Source organism: Oikopleura dioica, chromosome XSR (genome assembly GCF_907165135.1).
Source record: "Oikopleura dioica chromosome XSR, OKI2018_I68_1.0, whole genome shotgun sequence".
NCBI classification, from domain to species: Eukaryota; Metazoa; Chordata; class Appendicularia; order Copelata; family Oikopleuridae; genus Oikopleura; species Oikopleura dioica.
The window spans coordinates 6,849,965-6,873,254 of NC_137294.1; the positions used below are offsets into that span (position 1 = coordinate 6,849,965).

A 23,290-nucleotide genomic window follows, 5' to 3' on the forward strand; every position below is an offset into this window, starting at 1 on the left:
ATTTTAAATGCTTTGCTCACTAGAATAGAATGGCAGCGTCGTCGTTACTTGCTAATATCGACACTCAGCACGAGGATCAGATTCACGATTGTCAATTCGATTTCTATGGCACTCGACTAGCCACTGCCTCAAGGTAAGCATAAAAAAATAGAATCCAATAAGTTTCTATATTTTCAGTGACAAGTCGATACGAATTTTCGAAGTCAACGGCGAAAAAACTCAGCTTCAAACGTAAGAAAAAATTAATTTACTCGTGTTTAATCACTTATCGTAGAAAAATTCAAGCTCACGAATCTGCCGTCTGGCAGCTCAGTTGGGCCGATCCTAAATACGGATCCCTTCTGGCATCCGCGAGCTTTGATAAACGAGTTCTTCTCCACCAAGAAGATGCTAATGGTCAGTGGAAGCAAGTCTTCTGCTTCGAAGATAACAAGACGTCAGGTTGGGAAAATATTCTTTTTGAATATTATCATTATATAACTATATTAAAATTATTTGAAGTAAATTGCGTTCAATTCGCGCCGCCTGAATTCGGACTCATCCTTGCCTGTGGATCTAGTGATGGACAAGTCACTGTTCTTGAAAGCAAAAGCCAAAGTGGAACTGACTGGGAAGTGACGGCAAAGTTTTCTGCGCTCAAATCTGGAGTTTCTTCACTTTCCTGGGCTCCTCCAGCTGAAAGCGGAAGCTTATTTGATGAACCCTATTCGGACGAAAAGAAGAAGAAAAATGTAAAACGTCTCGTCTGCTCCGGCAATAACAGCACTATTCACGTTTACGAAGAAGGTACATCAATTCTTGGCTTTATTTGGCACTAACTCTTTCGTAGAGGAATTTGGTCAATGGAAGCTCTGTAAAGAACTTGACGGGCACAAAGATTGGGTCAGATGTGTGGCATGGGCGCCGTCAACTGGACGAAAACGGTATGCTCGTTAATTTAAATTGCCAGAGCGTAACTATCAACATGTTAGAAATGTTATTGCCTCCTGCGATCACCACGGCGAAGTCAGAATATGGACAAAAGAAACTGGCGCCGACTGGGAGCACGTTACTCTTCAAAAATATAATTATCCGATCTGGGATGTCTCATGGAGGTGAATGGATGTTTTAAAATTATATATATTTACTTTCTTGAAGCGTCACTGGCAATTTACTCTCGGTGTCAGGCGGGGATAACAACGTTACAGTTTGGCGACAAATGGCCGACGGCGAATGGGCTTGCATACTTGACCAAGGTCCATACTGAGAGTTTTGTGCGATAAACTAGCCAGTCTTTTTTAGGAGAGCAGACTAACTGAATCCACTGCCGCTTTACTGATACACTGAGTAATACATTAGGAAATACGAATGCAGAAGTTTTTATCGACTTGACAAGCTCATTATTAACATAAAACATTTACATTTACGTTGCTGGTTTCAGCGCCGGGTTTCGTTTGCTTTAGCGAACATTGCAATAAAATTCTTCTTTGATTGCTAGCCTGACCAAGCGATTACTTTAGAATGGGTGATATATCAGATGTAGCCTAATCTAATGAGTAGCAACGCTACCAATGTGTCTATCTTGGAGCCATGGAATCCGGAAGTCGTCCGTGCTCACGAGATTTCCATTCTCGTGATAGTTGGTGTCTTTGGCACACTGTCGACAGTCCTTTTAGGTATTTCCCTAAAGAATGGCTGGGAAGAACTTAACGGGGTAAGAAAGCGCTCTTTTAAAGTTTATCCTCGAACTTATTTTTCAGAAAGGCTTCGACCTTGCAAAATGGAAAAGTTATTTCATCAACCTGATATTTATCGGATCGTATTTATCACCAATTTTCTCTCGTTTCTTTCGCTCCTCGTTGGACTACAAGTACTTCCAAGCCGTCGCTAATGAAAATATTACGAATCCAGAAATTCGCGTTCCTACGGTATTTATCCGAATCACTTTTCAGGTGATAAGCTTCCTTCAAGGACATTACCATGAGTATATATGCAATAAGCATATTTGGAATGTGCATGAGCCTCCCCATTATAATGGTCATCTACAAGTTTTCGAAAAATAAAGAGGTGAGCTCCCTTCAAATTAATAACTAAACATTTCGATTGAGGCTTACTTGCCTAGCGTCACAAAGGTTCGAATTATTCTTGCCATGACAATTCTCCATCTCACCGTCGATATACCCAGCCTCATTTGTGAATATTTTTATGTTGATAAGGTAGTCATTCGAGAAATGATTCAAGCCCAAAATCTTTCATTTCAGTTTATAACAGCGAAGCCGGAGGTCTTTGTGCCCATGAAATCAATTCTTGCCGTCATCGAGAACGTTTTTGCCGGAATCAGTATCATCATGGTTGAAGTAAAATCTCAAAGGAAGGTCAAATTTCGTGAAAGTCTACGTTCTCAATCAAATATGCGTAATTTGACCTGAAATATAGTCTGCAGCAACTCGGTCTCGCAGAACGAGTTATGATCATGCGATTTGCTTTCGGTGGCTTGGTTTTATATCTCAGTAAACGTCATTTTACCTGACTAGATAAATAGATCTTTCTCAGTTTCTAATACGACGCGATGTACTCTGACACTGCTTCAAGCTTACAAATGGCAAGTGATTCCTCGTGGGTGCGTGATCGAAGACATTGATGATGGGAAGTTTATTGCTAATCCATTCCAGAGCTCTTGCCTTAATTACGCTGAATTAGCGTTGATAACATTCGCTTGTCTAGGCCCGGGTTCATGTTCTTGCTCTTTTCGGCAACTATCCTAGCATTCATTTGAGAAACCCAACTAAAAGCCACCATTATTGCGTTTGTCGTGCTTATATCCAACATGATTATGTACCAGCGTCTCAATAGCTACCAAGAAATGGCGCCGCCGACCGACCATCCAGAAGAGCTACCTGGAAATCGACCTCGCGAATGTTCTGTATTTTCGAACGAAGCTTCAAATCTAGACGATTGAAAAAATTTCTAGAACTTCTCTGCCCCTAACTTTCAGCGTACCATTCCGAACTTCTTTCTCTTGCTTTCTTCCTCCGCCCTTCTGTTCCTTCAACCTTCTACTTCATTGTGCAAATATGTGAATACATACTTATTCTGATGCTTTATCGTTCATTTCTTTTAGCATGGTAAATTGGGATGACATTGATGACTTGTCATCTGTCTACATAAACAACGTTGTTTATCCAGATTCGAATTTGAATCCAGAAGAGTCTGCTTCAGATGATGAAAGCTTGTCTGAGGAGTTTGAGATGCCCAAGTCCGTCTATGTGACTTCCGTAAGACCGATACTTTAACTTCAAGGCGAATTATGAATTAAATTTGTTCAGGTTCCGCGAAAAGTTTTCAGTACTGAAGAGACCAAAGCAGAGTTCGAATCTTTGTTCACAAATGCAACTGGCTTTTCCTACTTTCCGAATTTTAGAAGGGCAAGAGTTGCTTTTCGAGACTCAAGAGAGGCATGCAAGGCTCGAGTCATTTTCCATTTGTATCGTTACATGGGTGAGCAGTTCCGTGTTTATCTCACCAACCACACTGCCAAACACGACTCCCGAGAGATGGATCACCTTAAGGTAAAAATCGAATCGAGTTGAAATTCCGTTCATCATCTCGATTTAGCCGCCAAAACCGACAAAGGTGTTTCTGATTTCGCCGCCACCATCGCCACCAGAGGGCTGGGTACAGGCAGTTGAGGATCGCCCAAGTTCGAACCAGCCTGGACTGGCCTTGGAACTGATTCAACGGCTCGCGTCGCTCAAAGGCGGCGAGTCCCACGAAATCGTCGAATCATCTGACATGCATCCGTCCATCGTACTGTCTGCTTGTGCTGTAAGCGCTGTCACAGAAGCAACTATCGGAAGGGGCAACATTTTGTTTAGGACGAGCAGTATGAAAAATTCGATAAGAAGCCAAAGTTCTCTATCCCGCAAACTCGCCGTCCGGAGATGCCACGCTGAGCCAAAATGTAGAGTAAAGAATGCGCGTAATTCATTTCTACGACACTCTTCAATACTGTTTGTTTTCTATTTTACTATGTGCGTCTAATTCGCGATTGTCCATGTATATTTTTGTTCTTCAATGTCGAGAAACTTTCTTCAAGAATGATTTATTTTGTTGAGATAATCCAAAGGAGCTCGTTTTTTTCTTGAGTTGTAACATTGCAAAACATCGTTTGTTATTTTTTTCTTTTTCAACGAAAATTTGCAGCAATTGTTTCTAAGATTTCCATATTTGGAGTTTTAGATTGATTTTTCTCCGAAATTTCATCATCTTGTTTTTAAGATTATAAAATCTGATAATGAAAAACAGATTCAACTAACGAAAACGCTGCAGTCGAGAAAAGAACGGCAACGAGCTAACATGTCCAAATTACTTCACGAAGGCGAACTCCTAAAAGTCGCCCTATTTAATTTGGTATGAAAGACCACTTTTAGCGTAGTCAAATATGAGTTTAGGATTTCACAAATGCGCGCGTGTTAGAAACATGCATGCTTTTTTCGGAAAGACAGAAAAAGCATGACATGCAGTTCTATGCGATCTTGGGATTCTTGATGGAAAAACACCATCTCAAGTATGCCAAGAAAATCAAACAGAGCTTGTCGGCAGATGTCAAATTCTTCGGCAATCTGAAAGAGCGTCGTGATTTCCGCAAGGCTGTCCTAGCTTATCTAAAAAATACAAAAGATGATAAGCTGCAGTTTAAAGCGAATTTGTATGACAGGTTTGGTCAATTCAAGTTGTCAGCGCTTTATAAAACCATAGACCTTATGGGGAAGATGTTTTCAAGCTGTTCCATACGTTCATCAACTCCATATTGACTCCAGAGCCGTTTCCGATGGTCATACTAAAAGTAGACCAGGCGATGATCGCATCGATCGAGAACGATCATCTAAAGGTGAGACTTTGCCGAGTTGATAGAATTAACGAGTTAATTTAAGACGCTTGTCATTGATGTGAGCAAATTCGCCCATCCGATCTGTGAGTGCGATGTCAGTAACAAGTTGAAAACGCTACGACAAGAGCTTATTGCACTTGATGATCGAGCGAATTCACTTGAATTCCAACCGCTGACGCTAGCTGAGAAAAAAAGAATAACAGAGTGCTATTCTATTCTCAGTAGCTCATTGATTGAACAGGATGTTGAAGAAATGACCATGAGAATTTTAGGTTTGGTTTTGACATAAAAAGAACGATAGATTTTACACGACCAAAGTTAGTTAAAAATATTTTTATAAACGGTTTCTTGTCAAGAACCGCTCAAAGAACGGAACGCCAATATTGAGATCGTGGGCATTGTAGAACAGCTAGTCGGTTTACGGTAAGCTTCCTCTTTTTGTCCGACAAGTTACCCATTTTACAGTCCTTTCTTTGAACGTCCTTGCAATGTTGAGGAGAGGATCGGATCCCTAAATGATCTGTTCAATCAAATGGAGGATGATTTTTCGGCGAGCGAAGAGATTACCTCTAAGAACGCAGCAAATGATTCCTCGGGTATCCATGAATTCGCTGATATCATGAAAACGATCAACGGTAATTTATTTCTACTTTTGGACGGAATCACTAAGTGTATTTAGGCGGCATAAGTGACTCACTCACGATAGAGAACGAAAATAAAGTCGAAAAGATCAAGACTCGAGCATCTCCTCGTCCCAAAAATCGAAGGACATGTCACGAAGTTCAGAACCTTCTTCACAAAACATTCCGCCGTGAAGTCGGTTCTCGCACCGTCACATCGTTTTCAACGACCTCTTTGGCCGACGAAAGCTCTGTGTCGAATTTCACCATTGCTCCAACAAAGGAGCCATCCGTTGGATATTTCAACCCTTTTGAATAAACGTCACAGTTTTCTCACTGCCCACTCGCGCAAAAACATTTCAATAAACTTTCACATTTCCAATGTAAAAAATCTTTTCTTTTTTGTTTAACTCGTTCGCAGTGCTTCTAATTAATTGCAATATTTTAAGAAATGGCGAAAGATAAAAAAGGCAAGAAAGGGAAGGCAGGGAAAAAGGAGAAGGAAGTGGAGGAGAGTGGAGATGCTCCGGCAGAGGATCCGGAGAAAGTCTCCGAAGTTGACCGTTGTCAATACGACATTCAAATTCTCGCCCTTGACAATAAGATAAAACGGCTAACCGAGGAACTGAATCAAAAAATTGAAAGGCGCAAGCAGATCGGAGAGGATCTTGTCAATGCCGAAAAAGACAAACATCGCTCAATCTCATTCTTGAACGATAAGCTCAAGCGAAAAGTCGAAGAAGCCGAGGACGTTAGCGATCATCTTGATGGTGCTAAGAGAGAATATGAAAGGTAGTCAAATAGATTCGTTAATCATGCTCGAGGTGAAATAACTAATCCTCAACCTTCAAAGGATTTATTTTTTTGCTGCGATAATATCTTCTCCCGCTGTGGAGTCAAAATTCCGGCGGGAGTGATGATCTGATAAAGAAGCAATGCTTCCCAGGGTTCAGTTCAACTCACTGCCGCCCTCCACTGACTTGACCATAAATACGCCGTCGACTTCCATCAAACAAAAAACAAAAGCAACTTACAAAAAAAAAAGAAACATGCCGAACACTGAAGATTTCAAAGAAAGAAACGAATTCGCGCTGAACTTCGCGTGTCACGTGATGATTCAAGAGATGAATGACTACTGGATGTTCTTCTTCGATTTCGACGGCAATCATCACCAATACCCCGAAATTGAGTGTCCTCGAATGTTCCTCATCAAAAGATCCGCCGAAAAGCTCTCCAATTTCGTGCCTGTGATGACTTTAGATCTTAACAACCCGGTCATGATTCTCCAGGAGGAATTCGCCGATATTAATTCCGAAGACTACCGACTTATCCTCAAGACATCAACGGAGAGGGAGAGGGTCTTTCTCGAATTCGTCAAGCCGCTTTTTGCCCATGTTGCCATGAGCTTCCTGAACCGAATTGGCCACGACATAGGTACAATCAGTCGCTGCAAGATGATTCAACTTCGGGCTATTCTTGGAGTTTTGAACATTCAGTTCGATGACTGCATATTTAATGGTCCATGTGAGCGTCCAGACGACGACGAAGAGCAAGCTCAGAAGTTCGCGAACCGGCGCCCGGAAAAGAGACATCATACTTTATTTACTCAGCAAGACCTCATCGATTCCTACGACTGCGAGAGGCTCTATCCAAGACGAAGATACCGACCGATAATACATACTGAATAACGCTTCACAATTACCTTTCCCAATATTAATCTGAATAAAATCAAAAAGAAAAATACAAACGAGTACATATTTGTGTTATGCATTATCGTAAATCCCTAATCGCATGCGCGTAGTTCTATAAACGGCCTTCTGGAGAAGATTGAGACGCAGAAATTGACATTCGAGGATAACAAGCGTGCTTTGAATAAAGAAATTGATGACTATAAAGACGAAATTGCATCTTTGAATCACTTCCAGGAAGTTCGTGAGCAAATGGAAGAGCACGAAGTCAACCTTACTAAAGAGGTTGCAGCGCAAAAGGAAGCTTTTCAAGCGTAAGTGAATTTAACGAGTGTTGTTTTTATATTAAAATAAGTGACTTAGAGCTTTTGAAGCACCAGGACGAACAGGATCTTATTCGTTTACGGGGCGAAATGATACGTCAGGTCAACGCAACCGCCGCTGAGTTCAGGCGAGACACTGATCAATTAATTCCGCCCACAATCAAGCGTGCCATCCGCGAGAATCATGGATTCAGAGTAAATGCTCGTCCCAGCCGCGCATAATCTCAAGACAAAATTAAGCTCACTCTACGCAAGCTAAATCGCTGCAAACGCCATCTCGATGATGAGTCCGCCGAGATCAAAGCCAAAATGGAAGGCGTCCCAGAAAAGCTTCACTCTCTCCACCTTACTGAAAAGGATCTCGCTCAGCAATCTTACAACAAGAGCTATCTTATCCAACTCCTGCGCAAAAAGTTACAAGACACGAAGAAGAAGCTTGCCGAGTACAGAGCTTGCGAAGAAGAGAGGGAGGCCAACAAGAACACTTTGAATAAGTAAGAATTATCGTTGACCTCCATGATTAACTGATTACTAGACTTCGCGAGCATCTTCAGTCGGAAAGCAATGAATTCGAAGCGATGCAAAAAGAAGCGAAACGGCTGGCAAAGGAACTCAGAGATCATCAAGACGAAATTCAATCCACAGAAAGCGAATGTATCAACATTCGCCCTCTACTACAGGTGGGAAGAGCGGCTCACGTTATTATTAAATTCATTTTAAATTAATATAGTCCTGTGTTTATGAACTATTGGAAAAAAGCCGGATCGAGAAATCTACTTTCGAAAAACTTGCTAGAGAGCTCGGCGAAGAGTGTGAAATTGACGAGGAGTTCCTTAACTTTCCAGTTGGATCACTTGAACCCATTTTGTAAAATCGACTATTTTCTCTTCTTTATTTTTATATATCCACCAAGATTATATTTTTGTATCTGTTTTTTAACACCTCTATTTTCTGAATTTTGTATCGGCATTGTTATTGTAAAACGCATAGCCTGCACTTTGCTCTGTGAACCATTTCGATTGTTTTACTTCGTAAGAGAGCAAAAAGCGAACTAGCCAATATTCTATTTTATTTTGATCGTGTTTTATAAGCATGTACGGACTGCGCGCATCAGTGAGCGGACACAGCTCCGATGTTCGATGTCTCGTTAGCTGTAACTATCCGGTGGGCGGTGGCTTCCTAACAGGCTCTAGAGACAAATCCCTGAAACTATGGTTTCCTTCGGCAGAAGGTGTCGGCTACGAAATGATGACAAGTTTCAGAGGAAGCACGCATTGGATCAGGAACGGCTCAAATATTTTTTCCATTTAGAATTACAATATGAAACTCGTTTGTAGCGGTCAAAAGCTCGATTTGTTTTCTGGAACCTGATGCAGACAATCTGAATGGTCTTATAGTGGCTGGGTCCTTTGATTCAAAGATACGTGTTTATGATCCGATATCTTCAGAAGAAAAAGCTTCATATGTTGGCCATGGAGAGTGCGTCTCTGCGCTTGCTTGTAATAATAAAACACAAACTGTCGTATCTGGATCTTGGGATAAAAATGTAAAAGGTGGGACGTGTTAGCTATTTCGTCTTTAAACGATGGTCTAGTATGGAGAGGGAAGTGGGGATCTGCTGAGAAGAAGTGCACGGCTACAATATCTGGGCAGCATCAGGGCTCTGTGCTCGCTCTTGGTATGCTCGAGGACGACCGAATAGTGACCGGCTGCGCAGACAAATTATTGAGAATATTCAACGTGGATGGAAAGCTATTAAAATCGTTGCAGGGACATACGGACGTAATTCAGTCTCTCACGATTCTACCAGATGAGAGGTTGCTGTCAACGGGAAATGATATGAAAATAAGACTATGGGATCTGGAGAACGGCTCTGTAGCTAAAGAATTTTCTGGGCATACTGGCTTTATATATTGCGTTTCACCTATGCCTAGAAACAAAGGCTTCATCACATCAGGGGAAGACCGTAGTGTACGGGTTTGGAGCTGGGACTCTTCAGAACCCACTGAAACCATCATGCTCCCAGCACAGTCTGCTTGGGCCTGTACTGCATTAACGATGGGCGATATTGCTGTTTCTCTGTCAGATGGCACTGCAAGAGTTTTTACCTATCGAGAGCGATTCCAAGCGCCTGCTGAAGAAGTTGCTGCATTTGAAGAATCTGTGGCAGCAATGCAGATCCCGGCCAAAGCACTTGAAGACAAAATGGAAATTTCAAAGCTACCGAAGTCGTTGCCGCCAAGTGGCAAGAAAGAAGGACAGACCATGATGATCAACGAACCTAGTGGTGTCGTTGCGTACCAGTGGTCTAAAGGCAAATGGGAGAAGATTGGTGACGTCACAGGAGTTAGCAATAAAGACACGTTCGAAGGGAAAGAATATGATTTTGTGTTCTCTGTTGACGTCGACGAAAACGCGCCACCTTTGAAGCTCCCTTATAATTTAACAGAGGATCCTTGGCGAGCTGCGCAGAAGTTCATAAACAACAATGCACTTCCCTTAACCTACTTAGAACAAGTCGCAAATTTCATCATCACTAACACTGCCGAGAGACGACAACAAGAAGCAGTAAAAGTTGTTGAGCCAGAAGTCGGAGGAGGTGCCGATCCGTTAACCGGCGGGTCAGGCTATCGTCCTGATTATACGGCTCCTAAGACAACGACAACAAAAAAAGGTGGCGCCGCCGACCCTTTTACAGGTTCTGGTGCTTACAAACCAGACGATGTTTCTATGGGTCCAAACGCTCCTCGATATCTACCTGGAGATAGCTCTTCTTCAGCGCCGAGTGGACCCCGAATGGTGAACCCAGAGGACAATCCAGGACGATACATTCCAAGCGGAAATGACGAGGAAAAGCCAAAGTACAACATAGTCTTTGTTGATAAGAAGTTCTTTCCCGAAGAAAAATACCTCCTTTTTGATGACCCAGCTCCTGGAGTGGAGAAAATCATAAATATGCTCAACAAAAAATGTTCCGAAAAGGGAATCCAGTTTGAAGAAGATGAGTTAAAGAAACTTGCTATGCTTTGTGATCCAGAAAATGTTCTCATGCCAGATGATATCTTTGTCTACTTCTCATGTCTAATGAAAACGCATGAATACTGGGATGTCAAATTTCCTCTCATAGACATTCTCCGACTTGCTTTGCTTAATTATTCCGTTGTTGGTCTTCTTTGTCGTAAGCCTTTATTCTATTTGTACTTCAAGCTTAGAGTACTTTAGATGAGGACCGGGTCAAGGAGTTCCTACGACCGTTGATGAAACAACTTAATGTAGAAAAGCCAGCATCAGTTCAATTACTTACCATGCGATGTCTTGTCAACCTATTCCGTCACGAAATTGGTGCAAAAGTAGCGTTGAAGCACTTTGGTGAAATTCTAACTAGAGCCACAGACTCTCTCCCTGTTCAACCAAAACCCGTTCTCAAGCAAGCTCATGCTTCGCTTCTCCTCAACTTTTCTATCGCTGCAAGAAAATTCGGGTAACGACAACTCGAGCGTTTGCATATTTATCGGTCTGTTTAGTGCTAATGTGGACACCAAGCTTGGACTTCTTCAGAAAATCTGCGAGAAAATCGGTCGAAATGAAGCCGACATGAAAATTCAAATTCGGCTGCTGATTGCTTTGGGAACTCTCATTCACCAGGTCAGATTAGTTAAAATAATTAAAAAGCTCATTTCTGTCTAGGACATCGTATTGTGCCAGGCGGCTGACGGTATCGGTGTCCGCGAAGAGCTCCTTGAAATTCAAAATAAACACAAACGATCCGACGATAAAATGGCCGCCAACGTTGCTAGCTGTGCTCGCAAATGCATCCAAGGTGAGCATCATATTTAAACTATTTTTGAAATAAGGACTTTTTAAGAAATAATGAAAAGTCTTCAAAGCCTTCAAGATAATAACTCGATGGATTTCGATTGTGCCGGACCATCTACTTCAGCCTAAAACCATTTCTTCACCACTGAAACCATGTTCTTTAATACATGTATCTAATAGTTTTCTACTTCGCACAACTTGATCAAATTTTTGTATAAAGAAATTAAAGAAAAGCTCGTTTGATTGCAGTAATCAATCAATTTGACCTATCAGTTATTTATCATTTATCACGGATTGAACATTTAAAGAACGTCTATAAAAACCATGAACCAGTTCCTCTTGACATAATTTTTTAATAATCGAAGTTCAGCCGTCAACCATTCAAGAAGCAACTTTTGTTTGAGATTTTATTTGACACTATTCGTACAGTCAATTTTAGCAAATTAAACAGTTTCGAGCACTTCAGTGATATTTCCCATTTTCCATGTAGTATACCACAAATTCCTGGTAGTTGATTTTTCCATCGAAATCAGTGTCAGCATCGGCTATCTACACTTCATTTAGTACTTCGATTTGTTCACGAAAACGGATAATAAACACACAAAATCATAACTTTTGGCTGATTAATTTGCAGAGTGGTAGATTACGTACAGCTACTTACGAGTTCATCGACCTCCGCATCCGTCATCGGCTCCCCGATTATCTCCATAACCTGCTTTACCTCCTCCTTCGAAATTAACCCGTCCCCATTTCTGTCAAAGGTCCTGAACAAGCTGTTTTTCTTTTTGGTCGAAATCATTAGTTTCACCTGAATTTTTGACGCATCTCTTCCTCTTTCGTTTGTCGCATCAGCTTCAAAGACATCATTTTTTTGAACTCGTTAAATTCCACTTTCCCATTGTGATTTAGGTCCACGATTTTTATCAACTTCTCGCATTCTCTCTTCGTTGTTTTATAACCAAGCTCTTTCATGACTTACAGCTTGTGCTCACAATAAATGACTTTTAACGAAATAGATCAGCTTGATTTCTAGCACCTTCCTAAACTCAGCTCAGCAACGTCGATGGAGTTATCTTTATTCTTGTCGAAAACATCAAAAACAGGACGGAGCTCGCTTCCCTCGAGTGACTAAAACTTCAAGTTTAAAATTGCTCTCTTTTAATTGACATTAAGTACACTCAGGTTCATAGCAACAGTGTCTTTAGTACGGGACTTAGACTCTGAAAAACTTCTCCGTGATCACTTGAAAAGCTTGCCAAGAGAGGGTGTAGAGAGCAACAACACATACTTTCTCAGCTTCTTTTTACGGCTTCTCGGGTCAGCTACTAGTAGCGAATAACGTGTCTCGATTCTAGAATGGGCGAAACCGTCGTGCTGATCGAACACGGCCCGTACAAACGATTCAACATTATTGATCATGGCTGCGAGCGTCTTGAAGGCATCCAGCGGCTACTCAAAGATGAAGGAGCAAAAGTTATTCTTCGCCGTTCCAGCAACTTCGATCAATGCTCAATCTCCCTCAAAGTAAAGAAAGATCTTCCGGCTGGTATAAATAAGAATTTATTCAGGGGAAAATAGTATTTTCCTGTCCGATCACAAGTCTTGAATATGGAGGCGATGGCCAACTCGATCCGATCGCACAAAATGCGTTTCAGAAAGTTAAAGCTGCAGTCTAAACATATTCTTGTTCACTTTCTTACACTTGACCTATATTTTTTTACTCCGATTCATTTATTTTTCCTCATTTCGATTTCTAACTAATTAGGTTAAGCCATCTGAAGCACAATTGCGGGGTCAAAATCTGTCCAGTTTTTGGACTCACCGAGGAATGAAATGCGATCCGAGATGCTAAGAACTCGGGAGCGTCCCTTGCAAATTCCATCCCACGTTACTCTACAATTCGACGAGAAAAGCGACCGATGGAAACAGTGAGTTTACTCATTATAATTGTGGCAAACCCATGTTCAGAGGAATGGGGTACCGAAGAACAGCATCCCGTGTTACGACGGCGGCTTCTTTACCTCAAGAACAGAGCTCACGCTTAAAAATATTAGCAGAGATAAGAAAGTCGCTTACTCGTTCAAAGGTCGAGGGAATGAAACTGGGATTACCCTCAAAGGCCAGAAAAAGGTTTCACTGAATCGCATCGCTCTACATAGTCGTAATTTAACGACTTGGGCCAGAGTCACCGGTCTCTAATCAGAACTATCTAGGGCTTCATGATGCCTGGAGAACATCAAAGTCTTCAAGTTGTTATGCAAAACAAACCTCAGGATCGTCTCATATCACTATTCCACTTTGAGACTAAAAGTTTGAGTATACTATCTATACTATAGTCTATAGAGAATACTTGTGAGACAATTACAGGGATCTAATAACCTATGCATTTTCTGGGAAGTTCATGAATTTGAATCCACTATCCAGTTTGAGAATTGGTAATTTCTATTCGCAACGATAATGCTCCTTATGATGATTCTAGTTTACAAAAAAAGTGCGAAAGTTTCTTCAACCGCGTTCGAATAGTGCCACCAGAAAAACCCAGTCAAGCCATCGAAGAGATGGACAGCTCAATTGCCTCTCTAAATAGTTCATTCACAACAATTTCTTCGCAGCGAGAAGTGGACCTGCGCGATCTCAGCGCCCGCTTTGATCAGATGCAGCGCCAGATACGACTGGTGATCATTTTCTCTGTTATCCTTCTTGTCTTGGCGCTGTATCTGGCCTTCGAAATCCAAAGGCTCAACTAAGCTCATGCTACTCATTCTGCCTCCGTTCAGGAAACTCAATATGACTTATATCTATTTTTTTAAACCTGGTCATCACAAATTTTAACTTTAAGAATGTACAAGCAATCGATTCGGCCACTCTCGATCTCATGTAGATCTCCGCGTGTTATGCGCGAAGGATACTGGGTTGTCCACGGACGTCACCAGTTACCGTACTGGGACCAGAAAGACAACAAACAATATTCGGTTCAAAAACTAGAAAATGGGAAAACGGTAGAATTGCCCAAGTACACGACGAAGCCGTTTAAGATGATCAACACGGAGGGTAGACAGCCGATGAGCGAGCAACAGTCACTTTACATTGATAAAAGCCATCGGGATAATCCAGAAACGCAGGATGTAATAAGAACACCATCTGCGAAAGGAATGAAGGCGATGCAGCATGGAGGCCCTGCTCTCTTATCTCGAACCGGTTACATGGTCGATTATTATAGGCTTAACCCCACGCAGCGTCAACGAAGCGCCGTGTTTAAGGAGAAGATTTTAAAAGTCGTCGAAGATCAGAACTTGATGCGACACCTTGCCCTCGTTGTTGGCCCTTCTAAGGAAAGTTGCAAAGATCGTGCTATTTTGAAAGTAGATAAAAATCAGTACTCATCTATTTCAACCTTGAATAGCCTCGTTGGATCCCTGCAACATCCACAATGAAAAAAGACGATATTATTGTTAACGATGCATCTGGCGAGCAGAAAACTGCGGAAGAGCTCGAACTTAATGGATCTTACATGCTCAAATCATTACCTATTGGAACGGAAATTTGTATGGTCGAAGAGTTCCCAGGTACTTTCTTCCATTATGAGTTTTGGTAATGATTGTCTAAAAGGATCTGGCGCTCGTTTCGCGAACTCAAACGCGCGTTATGGCATTGTTACGGGTCGACTCGGCCGAGGCGATAAGGATTCTTTGATAACTGTCTCGGAAAGATTTAAAACATCAAACAAGTAGATGATAAACACGTTTATTAAAAATAGCGCTAGCTTCTTTTAAATCTACTCGAAAAGTTTCCGTATGCGTCGTTGGAAGGAATTACTAACTCTGGATTTGCTGGAAAAGTAAATTACAAGGGCGTATTGAGTGATCAGGGTCTTCACAATCGAATGGGTGGAATCGACGCGCAAATTATTATGGAAGACGGAAGTATTGAACTGCCGGCTTGGGAGAAAAAAGATAGCAGGCAAAAACGCGCGACGGGCAGGCACGGCCCGTGGGAAGGATACTTCGATTGCATGGCCACTCACAGGTGCCAATCATGCCAAAGTATTTGTGTTACGTTTTTGCTTCTAGAGAAAACTCTTACGACCAAACCCCTCAAAGTTTATATGATCAAGACGTTGCTCTCAGTGGAAATTGCGTCGCCGTTATCGGTCGCGCTTCTGAGGTGATAACATTTTCGGAATTAGATAAAGAACGCTAACGAATAATGATTTTAGGGGGGTGAGTTTAACTCGTGGCTACTACACGAAGATGGCCGCCAATACAAGCTTTACGGAGGCAATAAGTCGAACGGATTTTATAATAGAGAAATAAGAAAATCTGGACTGAATCATATATCTATGCATTTCAGAAAGTTTAAACGTGCTCCCGGCCAACTTGTTAATAATCAAGGCAATCAGTTTGTTTTGCTAAAATCAAACGAATAAAGAATGTCAAAAGTTTTTTCAGTGTGTTATGATTTTATTTTGTGTTAAATGGCTAATAATTACAGCTTAACACAGGTCAAGGGTTCAGGATCATGGCGTTAGGACTCTTTCACTTGTCGTTCGCTAGAAAATCGGTTAGAGATAATTTCTATGATGCGACTCTTACCAAGGTTTTAATATTTACATGTCCAGCAGGGCGCATTCGGGTTGAATAAATTACAATGGCGCGATTCTAGCACAATTTTCATGAAGAATATTTTGGAATATCAGTTGAGGTTTTTTCTGTTGTAGTACTGCTCATCTTGGGCGTTTTTGTGTGAATTTCAGTGATCAGAAAGTTGGGCGCTTTACACGTAGTTAGGACGTACGTTGTGACCGGCCGGTCTAGAGAGGGTGATTAGGGCTAGAAGTTTATTTCATTAATTTACCTTGTTCCAGGCAAAGGGAGTGCTCTGCCTTCGATAACTACGTGTTTTGTTGTGTAGTCGTGTTTTGCCTTGGTTTTTCTGAGACTTCCTTCGTGGGCAAAGTGCAAATTAATTTCAGGTCCCATTCGAGGTTGACCTTTAGCAGCGGCGGCTCGTCGCTGGTAAATCGTAACGAATCCAACGACAACGAGGATAGCCAAGAGGGACACCACTGCGACAGCGCCTACCAGTGGCAGGTCTTTTTCGCGGTCAACTAGAATCTCCTCGTCCTCTTCAATGACTTCAAAGGTGTCCCCCATAATTCTTAAGCTGCTATGTTCTGCGTCCTTTTCTTCCATGTTCGCAGTCATTTGCGTCTGCTCTTTGAGAGCATCACTGCCTTGGAAGAAATAGGGTCCAGATGTGACGTGGATTTTGAGCTCGTCCCCTTCGACAGATCCTTGTGGGGCGGAGCGCTCTTGCGAGCATCCAACTGGACATATTTCACCGGCTGGGCATAAACGGGTCGTACAATGGACGTAGAATGGTGATTTTCGCATCCATGGTTGACGCAATTTCTGGATGTTGGTGGCGAAGCTTGCTTGTGGCCCTTGGCCATTTGAGTAAATGTGAGTGGCAGTGCCGCCAGTACTACACCCCTCCTCCACGAGAGGAATAGTTTCTGCGGTCTGCGAGAAAGGCGAGCGGGAATAGGAAATGAAACATTTCTTCAAGCTCACTCGTGTTCCTCGTAGCTGTGCTTCGCCGGTTAACGATGTTTGGAAGGAAAGCCATTTCTTCTGGTCCGGGATGACGTGGAAGACTTTGTTACTTCCAGGTGCGACAAACGCAGTCATCATGTTATCAGTCGTGAAAACCGATTTCGAGTACGCGCGAAGGTTCAGGTCGAATGTGCCGATGACGGCGCGTGCTTTCGCACTGTCGTCTCTCACAGCGGTCATGCCCCCGTTGTAAGTGACTGTGTATTCGTCCTCGTATTCGCAGTTCCACTGTACGATCGCTGCCAGTCCGGTTTGGACTCCAGCGTTCTGTAGTGACATATATACTGTGTTACTGTAAATGTAGTCGCCGTTGTCAGCCCGTTTAATTTGCGTGCCACACTGTCGGAAATTGTTGTTCAATGCCACTGTGAGTTTTGAGTTGTCATCTTCTGAAATTTGTGCCTTGCAACCTTCGTTTGACTGCTGACCAGTGCCCATGTAAATATGACGATGATTGTCAGAGCCGACTTTGTTTAGAAGCCAGGCTCTGTCGATTTCCACGGAAATTCTCGAGGCGTCACATGTAACAGATGGCGGCGCTAAAAATTTATTACATAACTAGAAGGCGACCATTTTGGGTGAATAAGGGGGATTGTTGCGCAAGCATCAAAATATGGTGGTGCGGCGGGGCGCGCGAGAGCGCTTTTTGGTGCTAGTAGTCTATCCCACAGGGCGGGTGTGGTTAACCGTATTCAGCGAAATGGCGTCATCGATAAACCCGCCGACCGAATGTCATGATCGAAGACATTTATCCAATTATGTTTTGAGCTTGATCCTAGGGTTTGTTCAGCTAGATTGAATATTCCCAAAAAATTCTTTGCCGGTTACTTACGTATTTGGCAGTTCTTTCCAGCAAACGAATCGCAGATGCATTCATATTCGTTCTCCCCTATATCATAGCACTGTCCATTGTTTAGACAGGGGTTTTGATCGCATCCGCCTGCTTTGGCGACTGTTAATAAGTTTAAGAGTGTCGTGTAACGCATGTTCTAATTTCTTCTGGTAGGTTTCTTGGTCTGTTTTTTCTCTATTCAATCTGAATCGTCAAGCAACTCCAATAACTTGATGATCACGATTTTCGTTTTGCGAATAAGTTGACCAGTTTAGGTTCGAAAGCTTTTCTTCAGACAAATCCCTCTTGATTACTATGTAGTAAAAGAATATTGAGTTTTGGATCCGAAAAATCAGCTTGATAGGGGTTCGTTGGGTAGTATTTTTTCGGTAGGGCCCGATTTAGCTTCGTGCAGCTCTCTAGACGGCCTTTGCGAGAATGAAGGTGCTGCGCCAAAAAGCCGCTCAAGAAGCGGCGGCGGCGGTGGTGGTGGCGCCAGTTCACTTAAAATTGAGTGAGCGTGATGTCAGAATGCTCCATTCAGCCTCTCACGTGACGCTGCACCCCAAAAAAACGTACCACCACACTTTAACCGCACTCTTATGCTCAACTGATTTTCAATCCTATTCTTTTTTACTTGAGAATTTTTCTTGCTAAAACAGTAAATTATTCTTTGATTAAAAAAAATGTTTTATTGAAATGTTATTGTGAAAATCTTTGACAGAAGAATTCATTTATCTGATTTGACTTAACTTTGTTCGGTAAAATATTATCATATATATAAAATGTAAAATCTAATTTATAAAGAAATTTTTCCCAAGTCCATCTTTAGTAATGATTCTTAACGCTTCCTAGTTAAGACTTCTTAATTCTTAATTGTCCATTAGATTATTACGTACAAAGTGGAGCTCGCTTAGATACGTCAACTACCGAGAATAATCAAGTGATCACTTGTATAGTTTTTGGCCAAAACAGGGGATCGGGGCGAGTAAATGTTTGCGCTAGCCGTTTCCTTACTCTCAGCAATTGTTCTTAAAAATGAATATTTTTATGTCTGAAATGATAAATGAATGATTTTATCAATTTCGTTTTCTGCTCTGCCGAATTCGACCTTTTGATGCAAATAAACATTTTCGAGAAACGATTAGCTAACACGTTGCAAATTTTGAGGATTTACATCCTTACGGCTTTTCAAGCGACAATTTGTCACAATTTTGGTCAATTAGACTTGGCCCCGCCGATTCGACCGAAATCTAATTCTAACGCTAAGGCCTTTTCCTCGGAACAGACGTTCTTTTTCGCTGAAGCAGCGAAAAAACGCCTCGAGCGTCACCAACTTACTCCATCTGAAAAATGCATCTCTTCTCACGGCTAGCCGCGTGCCTACCCAATCTCTCATTAATGTGAATATTGTCAAACACAATCTTTTCGTTTCGTAACAATAATTTAGAGTCGCAGGAGCATTTTCTTTTTTTTTTGTTTTTTAGGATAAGAATTTACGCCTGCTTCAAAAAAATTATTTTCTTAATCCACCGCGTGTCGACTGCGCACTACTATTTTTGGATTTTCATCTTTCGCTAACCGAGGCCTCTTTAGAATGGATAAGTCCTGGATCCAAGAGCTGAAGGAAAGTCCAACGAGCATGGTCTTGCTCGCGCTCTCCGCATACCTCGTCTACCAAATTGGTTGCGATTTATTCAGAAAAGACGAGCCCCCACCAAAGCCGCTAGAACCTTTAAAACAGGATATGACTCTCAAAGAGGTATTTTCGATTGAGCAGACTGGTGCGTTTACAAAACATTATCTAGCTGAAGAAATACAGTGGCCGCGATGCTTCCGTGGACAACAGAATTTGTCTGGGCATAAAAGACGAAATCTTCGAAGTGACTCGAGGAAAGAACTTTTACGGACCAGACGGCCCTTACAATTGCTTTGCTGGTAGAGAGGCGTCACGATGTTTCGCGACATTTAGGTAAATAGACTTCCGCGAAAACTCGTCATTTTTGTTTTCATCAGCACGGACGAAGATGATATTCCGGAGGGAAAAGATGATCTTAGTGATTTGACAAGCGATCAGAAATCGTCCCTAAACGACTGGTATGAAAATATCTCCTCCAAGTACCCCAAAGTTGGCAAAGTCATATACACTGTAAGTGACTTTCGATATACCGCCCTCTACGTTTTGATTATTCAGCCGGAAGACGAAGTCAAAAAAACCAAATAGAATGAAAGAGCAGCTCAAATCGCCACCCACCAATTGTTTCTTCAGAAATTATGAGAAATAAGAATCATGATTATCGTTAATTCTTGCAATAATGAACCGAACAGATACCTTGTAATTTAATCTTATTCCTTATTGTTTCAGAAATAGTTTGAAAAAGGAAGACGAAAGCAAATCGGTCGTTACCGTAGATGGACCCGGACGAGTACCCTGAGGTTGACCGATCGGTCAAGCAAATATCCTTCCAACTTCATCCCAGATTTAAAAATCAAAGAACGTATCAAATACCAGCAAGAAGAGAGCCCAAAAATTCACATTCCTTCCAGGTAATAATGGCGCATATCTCCTAGAAGTGTTTATTTCGATAGTTGCATCCCGTCAGTCTGCGCGAAGCCCTTTTCATTTCCTTGCAGATTGTCAGCATCATTTTAATTCGATGAGTTCCCCTAAAATCACTTTAGTATGACTTTTCTTTGGAAGAAAGGCTTCAAGAAATCTTCCTCAAACGACAGAAGAATGAAGAAACAGACGAGGAGGTAGTAATTGACGAAGGAGATGATCAAACAATCTCTGCAGCTCAAAAAACGCCCCCTCCTATACCTCCAAGAAGCTCCAAAACGACGGATCAAAACGATTCCGGTAAAGATTGAAATTTAAAAGGGAATTATTATTTTAGGAGTGTCGTCGAGCAATTCTGAAAACGGCACCGAAGATCTCCTCACACTACACAACTCGTCGAAGATCTTACAGGTTTCTCTTAAGGGGAGGGCACTTTTTTAACGCACAATTAATAGCCCTCGCCCAGCTCCCTTGCCCAGCCTATTATTCCTCCGCGTAAATCGAACTCCGTGATAGACGTATTTGAAAACTTCCACGATGATCCCTGGGAAGCGGCCCGAATCAGTTCCATCAATGAGCACGAAGAACTCAAGTCAATTTTCACCCACTCAGAACCAGCGCCGTCCCCAGCAATCACGAGTACCCCTGGTAAATTATCGCAATTTTGCTGAAATTTAAAACCGTCTACTTAGTCCCCAAGAAGCAGCAGAAACAACTCACTGACAACTTGATTGTTGCTGACATCGAAAGTTTACTTGCTCAGCGACGAAATCAAAACGAGCAAGAGCGGAAACAGAACTTCTCTAAGGTTAGCTGTTCTTGAAATCGTGACTCTTGAGATTTTCTTTCTAGTCCGCCCTTGCCGCCCTCAATTCGCTCCCTGTAATAGAGAACAGGTCATCGACGCCAACTCAACGCGGCATTTCACCGATCTCCGCGGCTCCTGCGAGACCCAAAACGGAGCAGGAAAAGTTCGTCGACCAGCTAGCTGAGATGGGCTACAACCGATGCATAATAGCCAAGGCTACTCAGATTCTTGGCGATGATCGGTCAAAAATAATGGGTATTTTAAAATTATCAAAGTCAAGAATGCTAAAATCTATTTAGATTATCTGAATGCATACTCGGTGCTAATAGAAAAGGGGTACCCTTCAGGGAAAGTTCTCCAAGTGCTGCAAATCTGCGAGAACTCTCTCGAGGAGTCGAAAATCTTCTTCGAGAAGAGCCCGAAATATATCGAGATGGGTTTCGACCTCACCGCGATAAGAAAAGCCCTCATCCGATATCCAAATGAACCGCGACTGCAGCTCGAGAGCCTCGTACAAGGCCGCACATGAAAAGCGGCCTTCATTTGTCTCTACTGAAAATTCATATTTTAAAAGTCTATAACTGATATGCTCAAACTCCGTCTGTTTCACCTTCACCGCGTTAGTCTCTTAACGCGTTATCTCTTCAATAAGTATTCTCACATCGAGTTCAAACTCTTTCTATCAAACGATCGCGTTTCTCATTTACGGCAAGTCAGTTAATACTCGGCAAACGTTAACTGAATCATCTAACAAATTGCTATCCTTGTCTATTAAATCGAATATCCTTCATGATACTGTCTCTTTCCTTTTCAAGCGTATTTCTCTCGCGAAACAAAACGTTACCTATTTGTTTGATACGTCTACCGCGACTTACAATCGTACTAAAAAACTGTATTTTCTGTGCAATTTCGATGGATTCTCTGGCCGTCAAGAATATATAATTTAACAAATAGTCGTTGGTTTATGTTTATGAATCGCAAGGAAACTTGTTATCATAAAGCGCGTTTTTGGATGTCTCTTATTCTAGCATGAAGTCAGGTTGAAACGCGTGGCGTCGAAAATTGAACAATAGCCACTCGGCAATAAATTCCTCACTTCTTGAGCTTGGTAATTTGCACCTACAGCTGTGATATGTTCTTTTACATTGGCCATAGAAAGTATCTGACAAGTATTGTAAAATTTGATTCGTAAAGCTGAAATAATGTTAACAAGAAAGAGATTGATGAGGCTCAATTTTGAAAAAGGTAACCGCAGGTCGATCAAAGTAAGCTTATTACCGGAAGTCACAAGACGTATTTGGGGAGTTGACTGACGGGGAGGATTGTCGTGTCCATAACGGGGAGAAAAAAGGCTCTCTCAAGCAAATTGATGATATGCTCTCTCAAGGAATCGCTCAAAATACGCGCTGACTTTTATATCTGACTTCCATCTGTTTTTTTTTTGCGAAGGGACGCGTTTGAGCAGAGAAAAAAGCCGTCAATGAACTCGTTATTGAACAGTTGTCGCGCCCTAGCTCAAGAGCATCTCCACGACTGTCAAACGAATCAGGCGAGTACTCAATGACGAGGACAACAAGACGAATACGATCATCGTCAGCATCCTCGCCACGCTCGCCTAGGTTCTCTAGTCCTGCGCGTGCTGAACCTATTAATCGGAATGAACAGCCATGGTCCACTCAAAGTAATAAATATGATTACGCAAGAATAACGCTTATAAGTTCCCACTTTATCGTCGCAAATGCAGAAGATTGGTCGCAGACAATGCTCACCCTCGCCAACGAGGTGTCCTCCTAGTCCCGTGTCTACTACTCTAGCAAGACGGCCTCCTCGTCCTGTTCAAAAAGAACGGGAAGGAAGAAAGATACGAACTCTCGCTCAAGGTAATTTGGTTATTTGACAGGGAGCTTACTTTTCTCAGCTCGTGGAAAACTTTCTCGCAGTTTGGAGCGATCCGGGAAAAGTGCAGATCAAGTAAGCTGTCGGGAAACAGCTTTGAGCCCCACTCCTCCTGAAATCCCTCCCAGGAGAAAGATCAGCGAAACTAAAATTCTCTGCAAAGCGAATGCTTTTGAAACGCCTGTCAAATATGTATCAATCTGCAAAATTCACTGGACTCCAAAAGCACAAAATAAAGAAGGCTAACTACTTGTATGTGTGT

At 42.1% G+C, this 23,290-nt stretch overlaps 11 protein-coding genes and 1 long non-coding RNA gene across 14 annotated transcripts; 11 read left to right on the forward strand and 1 right to left on the reverse strand.

Moving 5' to 3' along the window:
• Positions 1 to 12: 12 nt before the first annotated feature.
• On the forward strand, positions 13 to 1,482 carry LOC145706462 (uncharacterized). Its single transcript, XM_081783870.1, has 8 exons — positions 13 to 133; positions 178 to 231; positions 275 to 441; positions 502 to 786; positions 830 to 923; positions 972 to 1,094; positions 1,138 to 1,235; positions 1,282 to 1,482. The coding sequence occupies exons 1-8, from the start codon at positions 30 to 32 to the stop codon at positions 1,296 to 1,298; spliced, it is 942 nt and encodes a 313-aa protein (XP_081639996.1). The 5' UTR covers positions 13 to 29; the 3' UTR covers positions 1,299 to 1,482.
• On the forward strand, positions 1,431 to 3,076 carry LOC145706459 (uncharacterized). Its single transcript, XM_081783868.1, has 8 exons — positions 1,431 to 1,693; positions 1,740 to 1,907; positions 1,951 to 2,046; positions 2,088 to 2,195; positions 2,241 to 2,348; positions 2,414 to 2,489; positions 2,533 to 2,703; positions 2,772 to 3,076. Exons 1-8 carry the CDS (start codon positions 1,532 to 1,534, stop codon positions 2,936 to 2,938), a joined length of 1,056 nt encoding a protein of 351 aa, XP_081639994.1. The 5' UTR covers positions 1,431 to 1,531; the 3' UTR covers positions 2,939 to 3,076.
• A 22-nt stretch (positions 3,077 to 3,098) lies between these two features.
• On the forward strand, positions 3,099 to 4,154 carry LOC145706465 (calcipressin-3-like). The gene is made up of 4 exons (XM_081783874.1): positions 3,099 to 3,254; positions 3,306 to 3,548; positions 3,595 to 3,804; positions 3,855 to 4,154. The coding sequence occupies exons 1-4, from the start codon at positions 3,102 to 3,104 to the stop codon at positions 3,930 to 3,932; spliced, it is 684 nt and encodes a 227-aa protein (XP_081640000.1). The 5' UTR covers positions 3,099 to 3,101; the 3' UTR covers positions 3,933 to 4,154.
• Positions 4,155 to 4,228: 74 nt separating this feature from the next.
• LOC145706464 (uncharacterized) lies at positions 4,229 to 5,883 on the forward strand. Its single transcript, XM_081783872.1, has 7 exons — positions 4,229 to 4,389; positions 4,431 to 4,696; positions 4,738 to 4,870; positions 4,914 to 5,142; positions 5,239 to 5,293; positions 5,336 to 5,505; positions 5,550 to 5,883. Exons 1-7 carry the CDS (start codon positions 4,336 to 4,338, stop codon positions 5,807 to 5,809), a joined length of 1,167 nt encoding a protein of 388 aa, XP_081639998.1. The 5' UTR covers positions 4,229 to 4,335; the 3' UTR covers positions 5,810 to 5,883.
• Positions 5,884 to 5,934: 51 nt separating this feature from the next.
• Positions 5,935 to 8,372, forward strand: LOC145706463 (cilia- and flagella-associated protein 157-like). Its single transcript, XM_081783871.1, has 6 exons — positions 5,935 to 6,282; positions 7,292 to 7,492; positions 7,534 to 7,696; positions 7,742 to 7,995; positions 8,037 to 8,181; positions 8,232 to 8,372. Exons 1-6 carry the CDS (start codon positions 5,942 to 5,944, stop codon positions 8,370 to 8,372), a joined length of 1,245 nt encoding a protein of 414 aa, XP_081639997.1. The 5' UTR covers positions 5,935 to 5,941.
• Positions 8,373 to 8,465: 93 nt separating this feature from the next.
• Positions 8,466 to 12,330, forward strand: LOC145709046 (phospholipase A-2-activating protein-like). The gene is made up of 7 exons (XM_081786730.1): positions 8,466 to 8,789; positions 8,839 to 9,054; positions 9,096 to 10,679; positions 10,724 to 10,982; positions 11,026 to 11,146; positions 11,189 to 11,321; positions 11,367 to 12,330. Exons 1-7 carry the CDS (start codon positions 8,594 to 8,596, stop codon positions 11,444 to 11,446), a joined length of 2,589 nt encoding a protein of 862 aa, XP_081642856.1. The 5' UTR covers positions 8,466 to 8,593; the 3' UTR covers positions 11,447 to 12,330.
• Positions 12,331 to 13,048: 718 nt separating this feature from the next.
• On the forward strand, positions 13,049 to 14,103 carry LOC145706466 (uncharacterized). The gene is made up of 5 exons (XM_081783875.1): positions 13,049 to 13,245; positions 13,286 to 13,447; positions 13,531 to 13,587; positions 13,682 to 13,752; positions 13,797 to 14,103. The coding sequence occupies exons 1-5, from the start codon at positions 13,237 to 13,239 to the stop codon at positions 14,062 to 14,064; spliced, it is 567 nt and encodes a 188-aa protein (XP_081640001.1). The 5' UTR covers positions 13,049 to 13,236; the 3' UTR covers positions 14,065 to 14,103.
• A 52-nt stretch (positions 14,104 to 14,155) lies between these two features.
• Positions 14,156 to 15,765, forward strand: LOC145710345 (uncharacterized). 2 transcript variants are annotated; one of them, XM_081788086.1, is made up of 6 exons: positions 14,156 to 14,647; positions 14,719 to 14,883; positions 14,927 to 15,020; positions 15,104 to 15,343; positions 15,388 to 15,481; positions 15,534 to 15,765. In XM_081788086.1, exons 1-6 carry the CDS (start codon positions 14,158 to 14,160, stop codon positions 15,741 to 15,743), a joined length of 1,293 nt encoding a protein of 430 aa, XP_081644212.1. In that variant the 5' UTR covers positions 14,156 to 14,157; the 3' UTR covers positions 15,744 to 15,765. The 2 variants fall into 2 exon arrangements, with proteins under 2 accessions (XP_081644212.1, XP_081644211.1); XM_081788085.1 differs by having other exon boundaries at positions 14,927 to 15,013; positions 15,097 to 15,343.
• On the reverse strand, positions 15,757 to 18,224 carry LOC145710344 (uncharacterized). Its single transcript, XM_081788083.1, has 4 exons — positions 17,765 to 18,224; positions 16,172 to 17,471; positions 15,910 to 16,127; positions 15,757 to 15,866 (listed from the first exon to the last, which is right to left on the reverse strand). The coding sequence occupies exons 1-3, from the start codon at positions 17,916 to 17,918 to the stop codon at positions 16,091 to 16,093; spliced, it is 1,491 nt and encodes a 496-aa protein (XP_081644209.1). The 5' UTR covers positions 17,919 to 18,224; the 3' UTR covers positions 15,757 to 15,866; positions 15,910 to 16,090.
• A 1,140-nt stretch (positions 18,225 to 19,364) lies between these two features.
• LOC145708544 (uncharacterized) lies at positions 19,365 to 20,062 on the forward strand. Its single transcript, XM_081786229.1, has 4 exons — positions 19,365 to 19,526; positions 19,573 to 19,736; positions 19,781 to 19,913; positions 19,959 to 20,062. Exons 1-4 carry the CDS (start codon positions 19,407 to 19,409, stop codon positions 19,986 to 19,988), a joined length of 447 nt encoding a protein of 148 aa, XP_081642355.1. The 5' UTR covers positions 19,365 to 19,406; the 3' UTR covers positions 19,989 to 20,062.
• On the forward strand, positions 20,062 to 22,065 carry LOC145708543 (uncharacterized). 2 transcript variants are annotated; one of them, XM_081786226.1, is made up of 7 exons: positions 20,062 to 20,311; positions 20,447 to 20,624; positions 20,662 to 20,735; positions 20,780 to 20,972; positions 21,017 to 21,132; positions 21,177 to 21,387; positions 21,432 to 22,065. In XM_081786226.1, exons 1-7 carry the CDS (start codon positions 20,177 to 20,179, stop codon positions 21,659 to 21,661), a joined length of 1,137 nt encoding a protein of 378 aa, XP_081642352.1. In that variant the 5' UTR covers positions 20,062 to 20,176; the 3' UTR covers positions 21,662 to 22,065. The 2 variants fall into 2 exon arrangements, with proteins under 2 accessions (XP_081642352.1, XP_081642353.1); XM_081786227.1 differs by having other exon boundaries at positions 20,665 to 20,735.
• A 544-nt stretch (positions 22,066 to 22,609) lies between these two features.
• LOC145707063 (uncharacterized) lies at positions 22,610 to 23,265 on the forward strand. Its single transcript, XR_014134724.1, has 3 exons — positions 22,610 to 22,813; positions 22,851 to 23,012; positions 23,051 to 23,265. It is a non-coding gene; the product is annotated as an uncharacterized LOC145707063 (long non-coding RNA).
• The last annotated feature ends 25 nt before the right edge of the window (positions 23,266 to 23,290 follow it).

What these genes read in the sequence shown, in the direction of transcription:
- LOC145706466 (XM_081783875.1), top strand. An exon ending in CCCTCAAAGGCCAGAAAAAG is followed by an intron (nt 13,448 to 13,530) that starts GTTTCACTGAAT and finishes AGAACTATCTAG; the next exon opens with GGCTTCATGATGCCTGGAGA. An exon ending in TTGTTATGCAAAACAAACCT is followed by an intron (nt 13,588 to 13,681) that starts CAGGATCGTCTC and finishes GTGAGACAATTA; the next exon opens with CAGGGATCTAATAACCTATG.
- LOC145706464 (XM_081783872.1), top strand. Translation starts at nt 4,336, where the DNA reads ATGTCCAAATTACTTCACGAAGGCGAACTCCTAAAAGTCGCCCTATTT. An exon ending in AATGACCATGAGAATTTTAG is followed by an intron (nt 5,143 to 5,238) that starts GTTTGGTTTTGA and finishes AACCGCTCAAAG; the next exon opens with AACGGAACGCCAATATTGAG. An exon ending in TATCATGAAAACGATCAACG is followed by an intron (nt 5,506 to 5,549) that starts GTAATTTATTTC and finishes AAGTGTATTTAG; the next exon opens with GCGGCATAAGTGACTCACTC.
- LOC145709046 (XM_081786730.1), top strand. Translation starts at nt 8,594, where the DNA reads ATGTACGGACTGCGCGCATCAGTGAGCGGACACAGCTCCGATGTTCGA. An exon ending in CGTTGTTGGTCTTCTTTGTC is followed by an intron (nt 10,680 to 10,723) that starts GTAAGCCTTTAT and finishes AGAGTACTTTAG; the next exon opens with ATGAGGACCGGGTCAAGGAG. An exon ending in ATCGCTGCAAGAAAATTCGG is followed by an intron (nt 10,983 to 11,025) that starts GTAACGACAACT and finishes CGGTCTGTTTAG; the next exon opens with TGCTAATGTGGACACCAAGC.
- LOC145710344 (XM_081788083.1), bottom strand. Translation starts at nt 17,918, where the DNA reads ATGCGTTACACGACACTCTTAAACTTATTAACAGTCGCCAAAGCAGGC. An exon ending in TGGAAAGAACTGCCAAATAC is followed by an intron (nt 17,472 to 17,764) that starts GTAAGTAACCGG and finishes ATAAATTTTTAG; the next exon opens with CGCCGCCATCTGTTACATGT. An exon ending in CTCCCTTTGCCTGGAACAAG is followed by an intron (nt 16,128 to 16,171) that starts GTAAATTAATGA and finishes CACCCTCTCTAG; the next exon opens with ACCGGCCGGTCACAACGTAC.
- LOC145710345 (XM_081788086.1), top strand. Translation starts at nt 14,158, where the DNA reads ATGTACAAGCAATCGATTCGGCCACTCTCGATCTCATGTAGATCTCCG. An exon ending in GATTCTTTGATAACTGTCTC is followed by an intron (nt 15,021 to 15,103) that starts GGAAAGATTTAA and finishes TCTACTCGAAAA; the next exon opens with GTTTCCGTATGCGTCGTTGG. An exon ending in TTATCGGTCGCGCTTCTGAG is followed by an intron (nt 15,482 to 15,533) that starts GTGATAACATTT and finishes TAATGATTTTAG; the next exon opens with GGGGGTGAGTTTAACTCGTG.
- LOC145708543 (XM_081786226.1), top strand. Translation starts at nt 20,177, where the DNA reads ATGGACCCGGACGAGTACCCTGAGGTTGACCGATCGGTCAAGCAAATA. An exon ending in AAAATTCACATTCCTTCCAG is followed by an intron (nt 20,312 to 20,446) that starts GTAATAATGGCG and finishes AAATCACTTTAG; the next exon opens with TATGACTTTTCTTTGGAAGA. An exon ending in GGAAACAGAACTTCTCTAAG is followed by an intron (nt 21,133 to 21,176) that starts GTTAGCTGTTCT and finishes TTTTCTTTCTAG; the next exon opens with TCCGCCCTTGCCGCCCTCAA.
- LOC145706465 (XM_081783874.1), top strand. Translation starts at nt 3,102, where the DNA reads ATGGTAAATTGGGATGACATTGATGACTTGTCATCTGTCTACATAAAC. An exon ending in GAGAGATGGATCACCTTAAG is followed by an intron (nt 3,549 to 3,594) that starts GTAAAAATCGAA and finishes ATCTCGATTTAG; the next exon opens with CCGCCAAAACCGACAAAGGT. An exon ending in TCGTACTGTCTGCTTGTGCT is followed by an intron (nt 3,805 to 3,854) that starts GTAAGCGCTGTC and finishes CATTTTGTTTAG; the next exon opens with GACGAGCAGTATGAAAAATT.
- LOC145706463 (XM_081783871.1), top strand. Translation starts at nt 5,942, where the DNA reads ATGGCGAAAGATAAAAAAGGCAAGAAAGGGAAGGCAGGGAAAAAGGAG. An exon ending in CAAAAGGAAGCTTTTCAAGC is followed by an intron (nt 7,493 to 7,533) that starts GTAAGTGAATTT and finishes TATTAAAATAAG; the next exon opens with TGACTTAGAGCTTTTGAAGC. An exon ending in GCGAGAATCATGGATTCAGA is followed by an intron (nt 7,697 to 7,741) that starts GTAAATGCTCGT and finishes GACAAAATTAAG; the next exon opens with CTCACTCTACGCAAGCTAAA.
- LOC145706459 (XM_081783868.1), top strand. Translation starts at nt 1,532, where the DNA reads ATGAGTAGCAACGCTACCAATGTGTCTATCTTGGAGCCATGGAATCCG. An exon ending in AATATTTTTATGTTGATAAG is followed by an intron (nt 2,196 to 2,240) that starts GTAGTCATTCGA and finishes CTTTCATTTCAG; the next exon opens with TTTATAACAGCGAAGCCGGA. An exon ending in TGGCTTGGTTTTATATCTCA is followed by an intron (nt 2,490 to 2,532) that starts GTAAACGTCATT and finishes GATCTTTCTCAG; the next exon opens with TTTCTAATACGACGCGATGT.
- LOC145706462 (XM_081783870.1), top strand. Translation starts at nt 30, where the DNA reads ATGGCAGCGTCGTCGTTACTTGCTAATATCGACACTCAGCACGAGGAT. An exon ending in CGACTAGCCACTGCCTCAAG is followed by an intron (nt 134 to 177) that starts GTAAGCATAAAA and finishes CTATATTTTCAG; the next exon opens with TGACAAGTCGATACGAATTT. An exon ending in TATTCACGTTTACGAAGAAG is followed by an intron (nt 787 to 829) that starts GTACATCAATTC and finishes ACTCTTTCGTAG; the next exon opens with AGGAATTTGGTCAATGGAAG.
- LOC145708544 (XM_081786229.1), top strand. Translation starts at nt 19,407, where the DNA reads ATGGTCTTGCTCGCGCTCTCCGCATACCTCGTCTACCAAATTGGTTGC. An exon ending in AGGATATGACTCTCAAAGAG is followed by an intron (nt 19,527 to 19,572) that starts GTATTTTCGATT and finishes AACATTATCTAG; the next exon opens with CTGAAGAAATACAGTGGCCG. An exon ending in TTGGCAAAGTCATATACACT is followed by an intron (nt 19,914 to 19,958) that starts GTAAGTGACTTT and finishes TTGATTATTCAG; the next exon opens with CCGGAAGACGAAGTCAAAAA.